Source organism: Dermacentor variabilis, chromosome 9 (assembly GCF_050947875.1).
Source record: "Dermacentor variabilis isolate Ectoservices chromosome 9, ASM5094787v1, whole genome shotgun sequence".
NCBI lineage: Eukaryota > Metazoa > Arthropoda > Arachnida > Ixodida > Ixodidae > Dermacentor > Dermacentor variabilis.
This window is the reverse complement of record NC_134576.1, coordinates 153,757,977-153,774,492: the sequence shown is the minus strand read 5'-3', so window position 1 is coordinate 153,774,492 and position 16,516 is coordinate 153,757,977. Positions and strand designations below refer to the sequence as shown.

Genomic DNA, 16,516 nt, shown 5'->3' with positions numbered 1-16,516 from the left:
AGATATAAATGTGCCAGAAACAAGGTGAATGCAATGATCAAACTTGCGAAGCGCGTTTATTTTAGAAAGAAATTTCAAGAAGCTCGATCTGACATAAAGAAAACATGGTCCCTAATCAATAATCTTAGAGGCGGCAACATTTCAACGCCTAAACAGCGCCTTTCGTCTTATTTTTCTGCAGACGACTTAACTTTGGCAAACTTATTTAATCAGTTCTTTTCAAGTGTCTCAAGATCGAGGACACGGCGACCATTGGTGTGTACTTTAACAGATAGCTTGCTAGATTCCGCATATCTTCCTTTACTATCGCTTCAAGAATTAAGGTCCATTGTCTTCAATCTTAAAGGGCCCCTGAAACGGTTCGGACAAATTTTGTAGACGCGTAGGGTACAGCTTAAGTAGAACATTCGCACCACAATTTAAGTGAAGCGTTACGTATTAATGGAGCTACAAGCGATTACAAGTTACCCTCCTCCCTAGCCATGCTTTTCCTCCTCAACTCGTTCGCCGAGCGAGTGGGGCTAAGCTCCGCCTTCACTGGTTCAGCGTCACGATGCGACGTCACATCGTCCACTTCCGGTTGTTTTGGAGACCGCCCGCGCGAGACCGCTCCGCTAGCCGCTTGGCCGTCGACCCCAAGCGAGAGCTATCGAAGCAGCGTGCGTTGCGAGCATTCTGTCGTAGCGCCGAACGTGTCTTGTATTCCGGTAACCACAGGCAAGCTGGTCATTTCAACAAATGACTGTAGGCATAAACTCAAGCTGATGAAGGAACATTAGCGTAGACGTACGTGAGCGGCCTGATCGGTCTGCACGGTCCATACACTTGTTGGTGCAGCGCTTAACCAGCCAAACAAAGCGCTAATATTGCTCTAACCAAGTGTAAAACATTTTAAACATCTATAAAAACAACGTGTTCATGATTACACTCCTGCGAAAAATACACACCAGCAGCAAAGAAGAATACACTTCGTTGCTGCTACTGTGTATGGTTGAGCTCTGTGCCACCAGGTGGCTGCACCGTGCAGACCATTCGCATTTGCCCTTCTGCTCATCTCATGGCTCATCCCGTTACGGCAAAGTCAAGCGGCCAGACTCTGTCCCCTTGCGCTTGCGTTTTCCCTAATACCGGACTCGGGAAACGCTATTGCGTTAGTAATCTTCCGGTGTGAAGTGACGGCCACAAACGCGCAAATCCTGGCGCCGATCGGATAGCGGCAGTCCGATGCGCAGCAGCCAGTTCGCTCGTACGCTGCCTTGCAGAGGGACACGATGTCGCAGCTTGACATATTGCCAGTCGCTACGTTTGCAGTCCAAAAGGCAACAAAGTCGAATCATAGTGCTCGCGAAAAGACTCAGACCGACTCTGACCGCGGAGCTCTCTTCAAAATGGAGTACGTTGTAACACAAGCAGACGACACATGCTGTGTGCCGGAAGTGCTTAAGTGTACTGAAAAATTATTCTTGTGCATTCTCTTTATGTTATTTTCTTTTCATAAAAACAAATTAACTAACATTCCAACTATTACGAAGATCATTTGTTTACCGTAAAGTTGGAAAAATTATCGATCGTCAGCCAATCGGATAGCTCGCCCCACTGACGTCGTATGAGTGATTACGGTCATATGGGTAGGGGCGGCTTAAAATTCCGCCGAGCAGTGCGCTGCGATCGGCAGCGATGTGCATATTTAAAACCTTATAATAAATTACACGCTTTACGCGGAGCACTTAGATGTGTCAATTAATGATCAGAAGGACCTACTCTAACGACTCAATACGTTTGTAGAAAATCGTCAAAAGCGTTTCAGGGTCCCTTTAAGACGAACAAATCACCTGGCTTCGACAAAATCTCTGTCAGCGAACTCCAGAGAAATTTTGACACAATTAAACATGTATTGCTATCTCTTTTAAACTTTGTTTTGGATGGTGGTGCGATTCCAGTTGATATGAAAACCGCAATTGTAATTCCGCTTCATAAGCAAGGTGCACGCAATAGTATAAAAAATTACAGACCTATTTCGATAATTCCCTGTATAGCTGGACTATTAGAAAAACATGTGGCTCTTACGGTAACACAGTTTCTAGATAAGCATAGTATATTATCCTCACATCAGTATGGATTTGTACAGGGGAAGGGTACACAAACACTGTTAGAAGCTTTCTCCGATCTTTTAAACTTAACACTAGACCGTATCCGGGTAGCATGTGCCCTCTTTATGGATGCCTCTAAGGCATTTGACAGTGTTTTTCATGACATTTTGTTACAGAAACTGTCTCTCCTAGGCCTTCGTGGATCATTCTTGAATTTATTAACTAACTTTCTGCAGGATAGACGACAATGTGTAAAGGTGGGAAATAGTGTTTTTACCAGTATTCATTCTGGAGTCCCTCAGGGCTCAATATTAAGCCCCCTGCTTTTTAACGTTTATGTGAATGATTTGTCCAGTGTATTAAGTAATTATATATATCAACATGCCGTTGATACTGTTCTTGTATCCTGTGCAACTAATTACTATGATGCAATCAGCTCCTTACAGAATGAGGAAACTAAAGCTATGGACTGGTTTGCAGCTAATTTAATAAGCATCAACCCTTCTAAAACGCGACTTGACTGTTTCAATAACCTTATGAAAAAAATCCTGCCTACGACATCATTATTCTTGCACACATCGGACTGTTATGAATGTACATGTCAACCTGTTAAAAATGCATCTTCTGTTAAGTATCTTGGATTGCTTTTTGACTGTGATCTTTTATGGAACTCGCAATTATCCCACGTCTGTAAAAGGTTGCGCGTGGTCTCCTGTGTATCATACAACATACGATGTCTTATGCCAATCTCCATTTGAAAAATTCTTGTCCATGCTTTAGTCTACAGTGTGCTACGTCATGGCTTGACTGTATCACCATTGTACTCTTAGGTGGAGCTCAAGAATTAATTCAATTTTACGTTCACTGCTGTCAACAGTGGCTTAAGATTTGTGTCCAAAGCAAGATGCAGATGTCTTTAGGTTGTTAAAATTTGCCAAACTTCACTTCCCTTATTGTCGAAAGTGTTGTAATTAAACACTTCTGGAATAATGATTTTAAAACATGATATACGCCTGTCCGCTCCTTAAGACTGCGACAAAGTACGAAAAGAGAACGCGGCTATACTATGTTCCAGCCATATTTAATAAATTGCCAACACCTGCTAGAAGCAAACACATGACGTGGGATTAAGAAACTACTTAGAATTGTCTATGTTTAATGTAACATTTTGTATAACTGTTCAACATTTTGCTCTGACCCACTAATAGATAACTCCGCTATTAACCCTGTGCAATTTTCTGTGACCTGACTGTCAGGCACTGCCAGTCAAGCCCTCTGAGGCATTGGTAGGCCTGCTATATGTACTTTTTCTTTATGCACAATAAAGATTGTATTGTACTGTAAAAAAAAAAACACACACATCGACAGTCCCCTGCTAGAATGCAGCTTGTTTCCACTACCGCTGATACAGAATCAGCCACTACAGTCCCGTCTGTGCTTACAATTCAAGCACCGAATTTTGTCCCGGCAACAATTTACGCCAAAGTCATCACTGCGAATACTACACTCAAGTTGCTCGTGGTGTAAGAGTTTGGAGCGGTCGTAGTTGTTGGGAGGACCTTGGCAGGAACTAGGATTTATTTGCAGTATTTACATATTAAGCAAGATACATTGGCAGTCTAGCGGGACTCCCATATGGAGCCCGCAAGACTAACATACAGCAAACAGCTTACGAGCACACAGCTCATGAGTACATTTCTAGCATGACAACGAGCACTCAGCTCCCGACGACAAGCACTCCTAGCAGCCGGCAATCGCTGCTTATATCCTCTTGATTCCAAGCGAACGGAAACGTTCGTCCAGTCATCGTTCGACGTCACCGAAGACGACCCGTCCCTTCGGAGGAGGCGGGCGCACACACTCGTGTTGCACACACACACAGGTGCAAAGGTCCGGAGCCGACGTCAGAGGGCTTCGTAGAACTCTGCTTTGTCCCGGGTGGCGCGGCCGAGTACCACATTCCTGAGCTGACCGCACACCACGTGGCTGCCAGCCATTCGCAGTTCTCCGAAGTGCGCCCCGTCCGGCCGGATTGGAACACGTGCAGCGGGCTGAAAGCTGGCACGTTGTCACCCCGTATGGCCATTCCTAACAGTGGATACAGGAGCTACGGTGTCACTGGTGAACAACTCTCTTTTGGGATAACACTTCAAGGGTTTTCTCTTATCTCCTTCGAGTCTTTGACTCAAGAATTATTCGCAAGAAATTCTGCATTCAGGACATTTCTACGTGCTCGTCAAGTACCGCAACAAGGCTGCAGTAGTGACATTTCACGTCACAAACCAAGGCACTTCTCTTCTGGGCTTAAGACGCCATTCAAGCTTTGGGCATTGATATTCAAGGGTCTTCACTCACATGTCAACAAGTGTCAGGAGTTCCAGCTGACCCAACCGTTCAGCTTCCGTCTCTTCTACACAATGCTCACACAGAGTTTGCCCATCTGTTCTCAGCACAATTGGGACTTGTAAAGGGCTTCATCCACGACGTTCGTCTCCGAGCTTCAGTGCAACCAGTCTCAGCGAAACTGCGTCCTCCACCTCTGGTTCTCCGTGAGCAAGTCTTCGCCGAGCTGCAATGGCTGGAATAAGCCGATATCATCGGACGAGTCACAGCGTCCGAGTGGATTTCTCCGCTCGTCGTGGTTCGGAAGACAATTACATTCAACTTTGCGTCGATCTTAGAGAACCCAACAAGGCTATCGTCATCGATGCCTTTCCACTACCGCGGGCTGACGAACTGTTGCATCGACTTGCTGGTGCAACTATCTTCAGTAAGTTGGACTGACAGTCCGCTTATCATCGGGTTGTATTGTGTGAGAAAAGCCGTGAGCTTACTACTTTCATCACTCAGGACGGTCTCTTTCGCTTCAAGCATTTGTGTTTCGATTGGCATCTGTGCCTTCCGCTGTTTAGCAGATAATTTCATCTGTTTTAAAAAACTGTCCAGGTACCTTGCGCTGCCTAAGTGATGTTTTGATTTGGGGCCGCACACAAGCTGAGCATGATAGAAATCTGCAAACTGCACTTTCCGGAATCTCAGCTGCTGGCATGGAGTTAAATGCAAAGTGTGTATACAGTGTCCCAGAGCTCACTTTTCTTGGACATAGGTTCAGTGCAAACGGCATTTCGCCTCGGGAAAACAAAGTGAAGTCAAGTCTTGATGCACCGCAGCCAACTGACAAGTCTCTGCATTCATTTCTTGGTCTCACGAGATACTACGCTAAACTGATCCCACAGTACGCTGAATTGGTAGAACGGCTTAGGAAACTGCTAAAGTAAGGACAACCATTTGATCCTGAATACAGCTTCCAGACTAATAAAGAATTGGTTGCAAGCGCAAAAGTGTTAAGCCAAATGCCAAAAGTGTTAAGACGTATGCGGACCGGCGTCGCGCAACCAAATGCCCTTAATTTCACCCAGGAGATCTTGTCTGAGTACATAACTTGAGAACGTCCGATCCTAAATACTCGGATCCATTTAAGGTTTACCGTAGGGTAGGTCGCAATACTTTCAAGCTTGAAAATGGCAAACGTTGGAATGCATCCAAACTTGTAAAATGCCCTGCACGACAGGATTTTCTTGAAACCTTAACTTAAAGGAGTCATTCCAGTGACTACCCATTTCTTGACGGTTTCCCACCTTTTCTTGCAGTTATTACTGGTATAGAGGATACCTTACATTTCTTATCGCGTAAACGTGCAGTACACACATCATCACTATGGTACTGACCGTCATACGAATTTGTCTTTCATGCCGAAAAGTTTTTGAACATTACTGAGGTCTTTAGCATCCTCACAATGATCCCAACATTCTGGGAGTGTAAAGTGCTTTATATGGACAATCTTCAATCCATGACAGCCACAAAGCTCTCTGAGTCAGGCTTAGAGCGAATGAGCCACCCATCAGGGTTGTCCAAGGGGGCACACGGATGTTTGCATTTGCTTGTATTCAGTGAACTTTTATCATGTGATCTGTATGTGCAATTGTGCATCTTGTCCTTGTCTTCCCAAGACGAGTACTCTTCAGAACTGTAGTGTCCATTTTCAGACTCCATGTTGTGTGTTTCTTTTCAAACGGGGAAACCAAGGATGTCCGCTTAGAAAAAAGTCTGATAGGTACATGTACCTGAATTTTCTGTTCTATGAAGATTTCATCACCAAACATGCGTGTTACAGTGCTAACATGTGCTCTTTAGTTAATTCAGTTCAAGTTGATAACATGGCATGTAGTGAGCAGCATTTCCACTGCGATTATTTTTCCATTTGGCTAACGCCAACTAAAATGTGTAAATGATAACATGTCCAAAACTTACACCGGAAAATCTTCATTGTGTAACACTTACACTTCTGTGTTCTCTAACTCATGACTTGCTTTTGTTGCGAGGAGAGCGAGCGGTGCATTTTTCTCTCAAGGGAGAGATGATGTAATATCCTGTGTCGGCTTCCAGTTTCGGTTTCGAATTGGTTACGTCAGCGGGCCACTCAGTGCCAAACGCTGTAAGTATACCTGCTGCGTTTCCCCTTGCTGAAATAAAGTCATTCTTTGTCTGGTCCCCGACTCGAGCAGTCTGGCTCTTCTTTGTAGCGCTTCGCGCCCCGGCCGTTAGGACTCATGCCAAAGGTCCCGCGTCTGGCCACCCCGTTGAAGCTACCACACCAGTGAATGAGTAGAGTGACACATTTCCGCAACCAGCTGCCACGGCCCACCACTTGTGCTCGCAACCAAAACATAGTGTGTCACATACTGGAAGCATGAAGGTGCACAAAAAGTGTGATATAATGCAGCTTTACATCCAAGGGGTCCCAAATCAAAACAACTGCAGGGTCAAACATACGGAGTGAGACTTGTACGACTGCACTACTCATGCCACAGTGTTATTGCCTTCAGGTGCAAAAAGGCATGTGACAGCAGGCAAGATTACATTGCTGCTCATCAAATAAGGCATTGCAAAAAATTTAAAACAGAGGCACTAGGCTATTATCCCGCGGTCCAATGTAAAAGTACATCAGGAGACTGAGCGAGCCAAAGCAAGTTCCAAAGCGTCACAGCATCCTGCTCCTACATGACCACCTTTGTGACCATAAAATAGCGCATAAAATGAAAAAAATATATAGTTAACTCATGTCATGACATGACAACGCACACCTCATTAGAAACAAAATTGAAACTGGTAAATTACAGTATTTAGGGTGCTTCGAGGCTTGCCGGGTATTTTATGGGGCTTTGAGGTCCACAACCTTCATTTAACGCAATAGAAGAAGAGTTAAAGATGTGAAGTCAGCATCCTTTTAGAATCCTCTTGCGCATCGATAGTCGACAAATTATTTCTGCCAATTTTTTTTCTTTTATGTGCAGGAGTAACTGGCCAGCTCTTCAAATCAGCAGTGTTTGTCTGAGTCTGCGCAAATGAACGAGGAACACGTCTGGAGGTAAAGAATATTAGGCGCCGGGGATAGTACGAAAGAGCACCCTCAGCACAGGGCAAAGTACCGCAACCTAGAGGAATGTGTAGTGTGTGAGGAATGTGTGTGTGTGTGAATTGTGCAATTTCCTCAGCGCGAACCATGGTTTATTCAGTTTACAAAGGAGGAAGCCATTTCTCGGCTGATGCAGCCGTTCAAAAAAACATCTCTGTAAGCGTTCTTGCAAATCTTCCTGTTCACTACCAGTGCCAATATTTGTGGACACTTTTTCCAAAGCTGATGGCGGCTCAACCTTGCATGCGCAAGGGGAGGAAGAGCACTGTATTCCGTTGCGCACATTGCACCATGGCACTGTGGAAGGGGCTGGAGTGGGGGCGTTGTGCTTCGGCCGCACGCAGTTGCGCCTGCTTTATTTTGAAAACGATATGCTTTGGGGACACAGTTTAGGTGGGCCGACGGCTCGTAGCTTGTAGTGCAATGTGTTCTCACCGCTGAGTTTGCGATAGACAGCAACAAGGTCACTTCGCTCGGTGCTGCTGCTGTGATTCCTCATGCCAGCATTTTGACAGTGAGTGCAGTCATTGAGTGCGGACATTGCTGTTTGCCTGTGCATGCTGACACCATGCTAGGTAAATTAAATAGCAAGTGAATGTTTACAAACGGGCGTTCTACTCCGGCAGTTGCTGTATGTGTGTCACAGGGCTCACGTGGCTGGGCCACGTGAGCCCTGTTTTGAATGCTGTCTGTGATACAGACAGTGTATGTGTCAAGGCGCACCGAGGGCTGATAGCGTCATGTGCGTTATAGCACCCATGTGCTTGCGCATCACCCTCGTTCACGAAGTCAAACATCACTGTAACTTTTTCTTTTTTGTGGGTGATACGAGACTAAACCTAAATGAGCACTCACGTGAACAGTGCTCATGACCCTTTTTGAGCCGAGTGATGCATGCCCTGAGCTGCAGTGCATCTCGATGCCTGTCCTGTAGCTGCATTGCAAATGCTTTGGCCAGGACACGGTCTTCGACGGGTACATCCCACGTACCTAAAACCAGAAACACCAATGTTATTGATGTGAGAGGAAAAAAATAATAAAGGTGCGAAATGTGTGCAAGTTGCAAACAAAGGGACATGACAGAAAGCTGCATAACAGAAGTTTTAAAATAAGCAAAACAAAAGTGTAAGAACAGAGCAGTACCTGTGCCTGAACATAACATCTCAAATGAAATGAAAGAAAGAAATCCATAGGAAATAATTTATTATAAATTCCGTCTTCTTTACCTTTTTTTAATATGATTATTTTTTTTTTAAAGGGAGGAGGCCTTCTAGAAGGATGATTTAGATGCTCTTCCCCTCAGTGAGGACTCATTCACGCAAAAGATCAATGTCAAATTTCAGTACATGGTATTACTACACCCTGTTATGCCTATACATAGTGGGTTTGTCTCTTTTCATTGCAGTAATTAGATAGTTTTAGTTTAGCGTGTTTAGAGTAACAGCAGGCTTACCGGAATAGCAGGATCGAAATGCGCATGCACAGAATGCTAAACAACCCATAGCATTTAGCGTACACATGCTATTTCTGAGATTTAACATTACCATCTCTGCATGGCTTACATAGATTACGTAAAACATGGCGGCGGTCCTGGCCGGCCGCTTTGAACTGAATTTGGCATTGTTTTGTAGAATTCAGTTTACTTGTAGCAAATGACTGTAAACAGCTTTCGCTTAGTCTCAGGCCGCTTCAACCACAGAATACTATGGATAACCTTGTATAGTTTTCGAGTTCGCTACTTGTTTCGGATGCGTCAAGGCCTAACAAGAGAAATGTCCAAGATGCCAGCGCCAACTATCGGCAAAGTTGAGAAATAGGGGCGATAGCATATGGCCTCTGAGAGTGGAATATCTCAGAAGCTATGGTGGACAGCCTGTACTGCTTGTACTGATTTCACCGTGGATTGGTGGATATGGAAAGTACAAATAAAGTGCACTACCACCTTCCATTGCACTGCCTCTCACAGTTTCGAGACACGCACACAAAGCTTGGCGAATAGATAAAATCACTTAGGTGCACTATATAAGGAAATTCAAAACGTAATGGAATAGCATCTTGCACATAAACTATGCTATCATGCTGTACTAAAACTCGCTTTGTGCGAGGTTCATTTGCAGGCGGTAAGACTATTTTGCTTAACACCATTACTATGCTAGCGTTTAACTAAAACTATATATAAATACAAAATCCTAGAAAAATAACAAATGCTCGCATGCTTCATTGCAAAAACATTTGTTAGTGCAAACAGTTGGTAACTGTGCAATGTTATGCATACAACTGCTCTGAAGGCAGACAGTGAATAGCATCAGTACAGTTAATGTAAATGTTCCGTGCAGGTTGGCCACATGTTTCTTGGCATCCTATGTTGATGATCTTGCTGCTGAAAACAAATCAACTTCAGGTTCTGCTGGTCTTAAGCACCAGCATGTTTCAGTTATAACCAAGATTTGACAAAGGAGTGTGGCATACTATAACTGTTTGCTTTCCATTTCAACCAAACACACCGCACCCAAACTAACTACAAGATACATACTGACTGTAACCACACCATATCATTTTTATGCACCAGCACAGGCGCGTTTCATATGCAGGAATGCACAAAACTTTAGGAAAAGTTTGTGCTGTTTCACACTTATGCTGGCATCAAATCTGGGAGGCAACTGCACTTTCAAGTGTTTCCTGAAAGAGAAATACACTTGTCAGTAATTGGTTCTGTTCTGTCAACATTCTGTTGAAAATAGAAAATCAGATGCTAATGTTAAAAAGAGGCCTCGGAGGGCATTCTGTAATTCTTACAGTATATTCTCCCTAGTTTATGCTATGTAAAATACACATTTCACAAGATTGTGGTGCCATCCAGTGTAGCCATCCAACCAGTACGTGTGAGCAGTGACTGAAGAGTGGGCCTTAAGTAGCAGAGGCGCAGTAAAGATAAAGGGATGGGCCGAGCCCAGCACAGATGACTGTGTGAGAGGAGGAATTAGGTCCTTAGGAAGTATGTAGTTGCATGCGTGACCTATCATGAACAATAAACTACCAATTTAGCTTTTGTATTTGGCAAGATATGTGCTGCCCATAACACTCAATTTAGATTACTTTGCTTGTCAGCAGGTATTCAAAATCACTAATAAGAAATGAGGCTGGCAAAACGTACTTCAAACTGTGGTAGTGTTCGCACCGTAATATGATAACGGTTTATCCTTCCAATATCACTGCCTTACCCACGATACCAAGAGCCGCAGATGCTTAGCATAGCTTAAAGCAGCCACTATGGTCTGTGGGGGTACACTTTGCATGAGACTAGAACAGAAGGCAAGTTCTGGATCTAGCCACACTCAGTCGTTCCTTAGTACTCCCCAACCCGTAGCGCATGCAATCGCAGCTACGTTGGGTTTCAACGAATAAGGCAATCAGCAGTGTCAACTCTAACGATGTTTATTGCTACAAGCAATAAGTAACACTTGCAGGGGGAAGTCCACTCTGTAATAAATAATAAATAGGCGCTGCATGCTCTTGCTCATTGTGGGGGCCTCTTCTTCCATTTTCCTTCCAACTGGAGATGGACCTCAAGTGGCTGCTGGTGGGGTATGGGTGGTGTCACTGTTGTGGGAGGCTGGCCTACCAGCTCATCATATAGTGTGCAAATGCTGCCAATCCAGGAGGAGGGTCGGCTCCACAGTCTACGTACCAAGGCATCGCCATTCGGAGTATGGTGCAGGTGGTCTATGCGAAGATGCCCCTGCTGCAGCATGAGCAACAAGAGGGAGCAGGCTTGGGCCTCCGCCAATGTACCAGCCACCAGTGACTGGCGTGGTAGTCCGAGAAGTGTTCTCATGGCTGTCCTCTGCTCCAGTGCTAGCCGTTTCTTGCAGGTCAGCGTTAGGTTTGCCAGAGGTGGCACATAGAGAAACAACGAGGTGGTGGCACTATAGTGCAGTAGGAGGGCCCATCATGCTGTGCAGCTTCTCCCTCACTAGCGAAGCCGGCTAACAGCTGTTCTCACCATGTGTGCCTTGATGCATACCTTGATGACCTTGTGAGGCAGTCCATCGAACACGCCCTGGACATCTAACAGGATGAGGAGGGCCACCTCTCCCTTGCTTCTTGCCTCCTCCCAGGTGAAGATCACGTCTTTGATTCAGTGGGCCTTGCATCGATGGCGACGGAAGCCTGTCTGTTGCTCAGGGAGGAAGCCCACCACTCCTGCCATCCAGTTTAGCCATCCTAGTGCAATAGTCTCCATCAGCTTGCAGGCAACAGAGGTCAGTGATACTGGCCTGTAGGAGTTTATAGCCATGGCTTTCGTATGGGTACCACCACTGCTGTCAACCAGGTCTCCGGCAGCAAGCCGGTCTGCCAGACATCGTTCAAGGCCACCAGGAACCAACAAAAGGCTCCCTTGTCCAGGTTTCATAGCACCTGGAACATAATCCAATGTTTGCATCCCATGTAGATACCAACTCATGCGCCTGGAGTGAGCCATGGCAGAGGGCAGCAATCTGGCTGGATGTCCAGGCTGGGTGGAAGCCACTACGCTGCCTCGGAGATGGAGGGTCCGATACAACCTCGCAGTTTCGAGGGCTGCGAATTGGTCCGCCGAGAGCTCTGCCAGGGATGCCTCGCTGATGCCTATGCAGATGGCCACTGAGAGCACTAGCTGTCGTAACCCTGGACTGGAGAGCAGGGACCACAGAAGCCGCCATGATTCTGGACCGCCATTGGCCTCGCTGATAAGAGTTGAAGATCTGCTGCCAGCTCTGTTGTCATCAGCAATTAGCATGTCGTCAGCAGACACCATCAATTCAGTTATACTTGATGCGATGTTCTGGCAACCGTGATTTCAATGCTCGCCTTTTCGCCCGGCATCTGGCGGCACAGAGGTCCAGATGCCGGAGGTCAGGAGCTGGTTGGTCTTTGGGCATGAGTGAGCAGATGATTGCAGCTTGCACTGCCTCAGCCACGCATAGAAAGAAGTCCCGGTCCTCTGGTATGCAGACGAGCTGGTTCCTAAAGGCTCCCCAGTCAGCTAAGCTGCATTACCTGGAACTGGGTCGTTTTCCTCCTGCTGAGAGGTGGTCTGAGCCACAGGAGTCTGGCTGCGTGGCCCAGCTATAGTGGGTTCTTTCCGTTGACAGGCTGACATCGATGGCAGTACAGGTCATGTGCGTTGCCCTTGGGACATAGTTAAATGATCCATTGTTCAGCACCTGTAGGCCCAAGCTGTGGAACACCTCCACAAGATCCTTTTCTCGTTCGCAGCATCTGCAGCTTCCCCAGACCGTATGGTGTGCATTCACAATGCCGCAATGGAGGAAGTCACGGCCGAGACATGTAGCTAGCTGCAGGAGTGTTGAAAGGTCCCATCGTTGGGAGGGTCGCACGTAACTGGAAGTCACTGTTATGCCCACCCTTCGGAGCCTCGTGGTCACAGCACAGCACTCCATGGGCCCTCCTGTCAGGTCAGCCATGTTGACCTCGGCTTGCTGCAGCTCACGTCGTACGTAGATAGCACAGCGTGGGAAGCCATGGGGACGGTTGTTCTCCAGGCAAGGGGCAGCTGTGCAAGTAGGTAGGGAACAGGATGTGGTGCTGGAGTATCCCATGTATTCTGGGAGGTGCAGGTCTCCAGCAGTCACATTGACCTCCTGCAGGGCAAGTACACCATAGTGACTCTGCAGGAGATACATCCATAGATCTCCTTGCCGCCACTGCAATGAGAATGCATTCCACTGGAGGACAGTGGGGGGGGGGGGGGGGGGCTGTTCCTGCTGGTGTGAGCCATGATGATGGACTTGTGTTTGGCAGTCCACCTGCCTGAAGGCAGACAGCCCACAGTGGGTTGTTTTCTGAGAGAAACGCTACAACCGACCGCAGTAGAACTTTCATCTGGTCCAGCTGTTGTGTTAGCACTGCTGTGGTTGGAGCAGAGGGTGGCAGGGAGGAGGGGGCAGCCACACCTGGGCTTGCAGCTGTTGTTTCCCAGTGGGGGGGCTGCGATGTCTCGGAGGTGGGTTGCTTCTCGTTACATCTGCATAGCTCTTTTTGGGAGCTCTCTTGCAGTGCGGTGCAAGGATTGGCCTGGTGGGGGGGGGGGTTTCCTTTCTTCCAGCAGCGAAGGCCTGTTGGCGTGAGACAGGCGCTGTTGGTGGTAGCCTTTATGGTGGCAGCCTTTCACACCTCTTGCCATGGACGGCATCTGGGATTTTCACCAGTGTCGCTAGCGCTACAGTTGGGGTAGCAGGCCTTCGGAGCAGTACATGTTGTTGTCCGCAGTGCAGACAGCGGGTTGGCCACTGGCAGGCAGCAGTAACATGGTACAGCCTTCCACAGTTTGTACACAGTGTAGGATGCGGGCGTGATAGGCAAACTGTGAACGGCAGCTTGAAGATATTGAGGTGGGTTGGACGTGTGCTTGCTGCGAAGGCAACTGTCAGTGAGTTGCCATTCTTCGAGACTGAGAGCACATGGGCAGAGGCGGCGATGGCAGCAAGCAGCTCATCATCTGTGTATTTCCCATAGATGCCGGGGACCTAACCCATGGACTGGCTTCGGTTCACTGGAAGGCCCGCTCGAACAGCCGCACCACAGATGGAGCCCATTGAGAGCAGCTCCTGTAGTCACTCCTGCGTGTCCATGTCTGCCGCAACAATTTTCAGCTTCGTGTTGACCCTTACTGCAAAGCCGCCAGGTAGGACAGACAGGGCCTGTGCAATGGCCTGGCATGACGTGTGATGTAACGACATAGACTGCTCTGCTGGACGCTGGCGTCCTTGGACGAGTGCGAAACCATCTTGGGTGTCGTTACGAGGGCACCCAGGAGCAGGAGTACCAGAGCAGTGCCTTCAGGGGTGTGCTGTTTAGTTGGCTCCACGCCAGCAGGCATGTGGGAAGCTGCATTTTTTGCGGGGGCTCCAGATGGTGGGGGAGTCTGATTGGAGTCAGAAGTGCTGTGGGTCTCCTTTCCAGAAGCGTGGAGCACACACACCTGGCTCTGCAGCAGAATCAGCACCAGGTGAGAGGGTCGCCGAGGATGTCGCAGGCTCGTCGTCGGCACTTTGCTTCTCTGGTGTGGCACACAGCGGCAGCATCTTACGGGGCACCTCGCCACCGCCTTCGTCGTCGCGCGAACGCTTGCGAGTGCTTGCGGTGTCCATGTTTTCGTCACAGGAGTCATCTGAGTGCTGTGTCAGGGGAAGGATGCGCGCGTGGCGAGAGCGAGGGAGAAGCGGGAGGGGGTTAGTGCGCCTCTCCCGTGTCTACGCCGGCCCTCGACGCGTGCGCGACGACGCGAGGGAAGATGTGCGTGTGTGCTCCCAACAGGTCCTGGCGAACAATGTACAGCCATAACAGCGCGCACTTCAGTGCCGTTATGACATTTAAACTTCGATACCAAAAGGTATACATTTCAACTAAACTACACTGCAGTTATGGTGGTAAATTTGACAGGCTCATAAGCTACGCCAGAGATGGGTGGCATGACAATTTCTAGAGTTTACAAACATGGCACCACTACTTCGTACAATTTTTCACAGTGCAATATATCAGAATAAATTTCCTATGAAAGTGGTACTTAAATGAAAATCAACGCAAAAGCACTATGGACCTCGGGCCACATACTTAAAGGATATTGTGCGTTGACGTGACAATAAACAGCATAGGTCAAAGTGCTACACTAAGTCTAACACAGGTGTTTGGCATAGCAAGTAATTGAAAACATGACAAAAGGTTTAGCTGCGTACCACGACCTTTACGCAAAAGCCAGTTAAGTGCTTCAAATTACAGTGCAACAGCCGATCAACAATAAAGCAGAACTGTCCCGACTATTCTACTAGACAGCTTTGGCGAGTAGTAGCTGCCATGCGGTGATGTTTCATTCAGCAAACCCATTCTCAAGCATAGAGCACGGGCAATAAACAATAATCGACTACAAAAATCTATATTGCGCAACAACAACGCTGTTCTTTGACGGAATATCAATAACTGACCAGGCGATGTTGCCGGCCTATGGTCCACCTTCAGTAGAATGGAGAAGGCCAGCTTCCTCAGCTCCTTGACGGGCACGTCCGACTTAGCGCCACCGGCCACCAATGCGCACAGTTTGGTGACAAGAGTGGGAACATCCACCTCCATCGCACACAAAGTACGCTACAGCAAGCAATGCCGGCGCTCGATCGCTGAAATTCGATCCAAGCACGGAGGGAACTCAAGAGCCACAAGCTAATCCCGAGATTCCAGTGAATATGACCGTTGATTACAGCCCGCTACAGCCATAACACACGACGCCAACTGTCCCTCGCTCAAATTCGAACCAAGCACGAACTAAAAGAGCTACAAACCAACTCCCGAACTTCGCGTGCGTCTAATAATTGTCGTACAAAAATCCCTCACGTGACCTGATCCTAGGTGCCTAGGGACAGGATCGTTTAAGGACTTTTGAGAAGGCATGATGGTTGCGCCGAGCGACGCCGTGGCGTGTTCGTTCTCGGCGTGATCGTTCACCGGCTCGCGCGGACCGCGCGTTGTTCAACGTTGCTTATGTGATTGTGCTTGCGTTGCTTGTGTGTTGGTTGTACGTACTTAGCGGGAAAGCCACGAGTAGTGGTGATGCGACAGTGCGGCTTTCGCCATCTGTGCTTTCGCCTCGGTGAGCTCTGGCACGTTGTGTGACCCGTGCTTCCTTGACATTTGAAATGTCGAAGTGGCCAAGCGCCTCGGCAGCGAAGTTCTGCGAACCGCGATGCCGTGGCGTGCGTTGAATCTCCGGCCCACGCCGACCGCTGGTCGTGTGTCTCCGCAGTGGGATCAGTACTTGTTGGCTAAAAGTCGCGCAGTAGTAGTGGTGTGGCATGTCGGCTTTAAGTCTCGGTGAACTCTGGTGGTGTGAGATCCGTACTTCTGAAGAATTCATTGGTGCTGACGATTGAAATATTCAAGTGGCGTAGCGCCACGG

General features: G+C 47.7%; 1 protein-coding gene across 4 annotated transcripts in view; it reads right to left on the bottom strand.

Moving 5' to 3' along the window:
* Grip163 (gamma-tubulin complex component 6) overlaps positions 1 to 15,960 on the bottom strand; it is a 525,896-nt gene extending 509,936 nt beyond the window's left edge. For 2 of the 4 annotated variants that reach the window (XM_075670059.1, XM_075670060.1), the window contains exons 1-2: positions 15,552 to 15,959; positions 8,422 to 8,556 (exon numbers count right to left, since the gene is read on the bottom strand). In XM_075670059.1, coding sequence (XP_075526174.1) covers positions 8,422 to 8,556; positions 15,552 to 15,696 — 280 coding nt within the window. In that variant the 5' untranslated portion in view covers positions 15,697 to 15,959. Of the gene's footprint in view, positions 1 to 8,421; positions 8,557 to 15,551 lie in introns of all 4 variants that reach the window. The other 2 variants (XM_075670058.1, XM_075670061.1) reach the window with 2 other exon arrangements.
* Between the last annotated feature and the right edge of the window lie 556 nt (positions 15,961 to 16,516).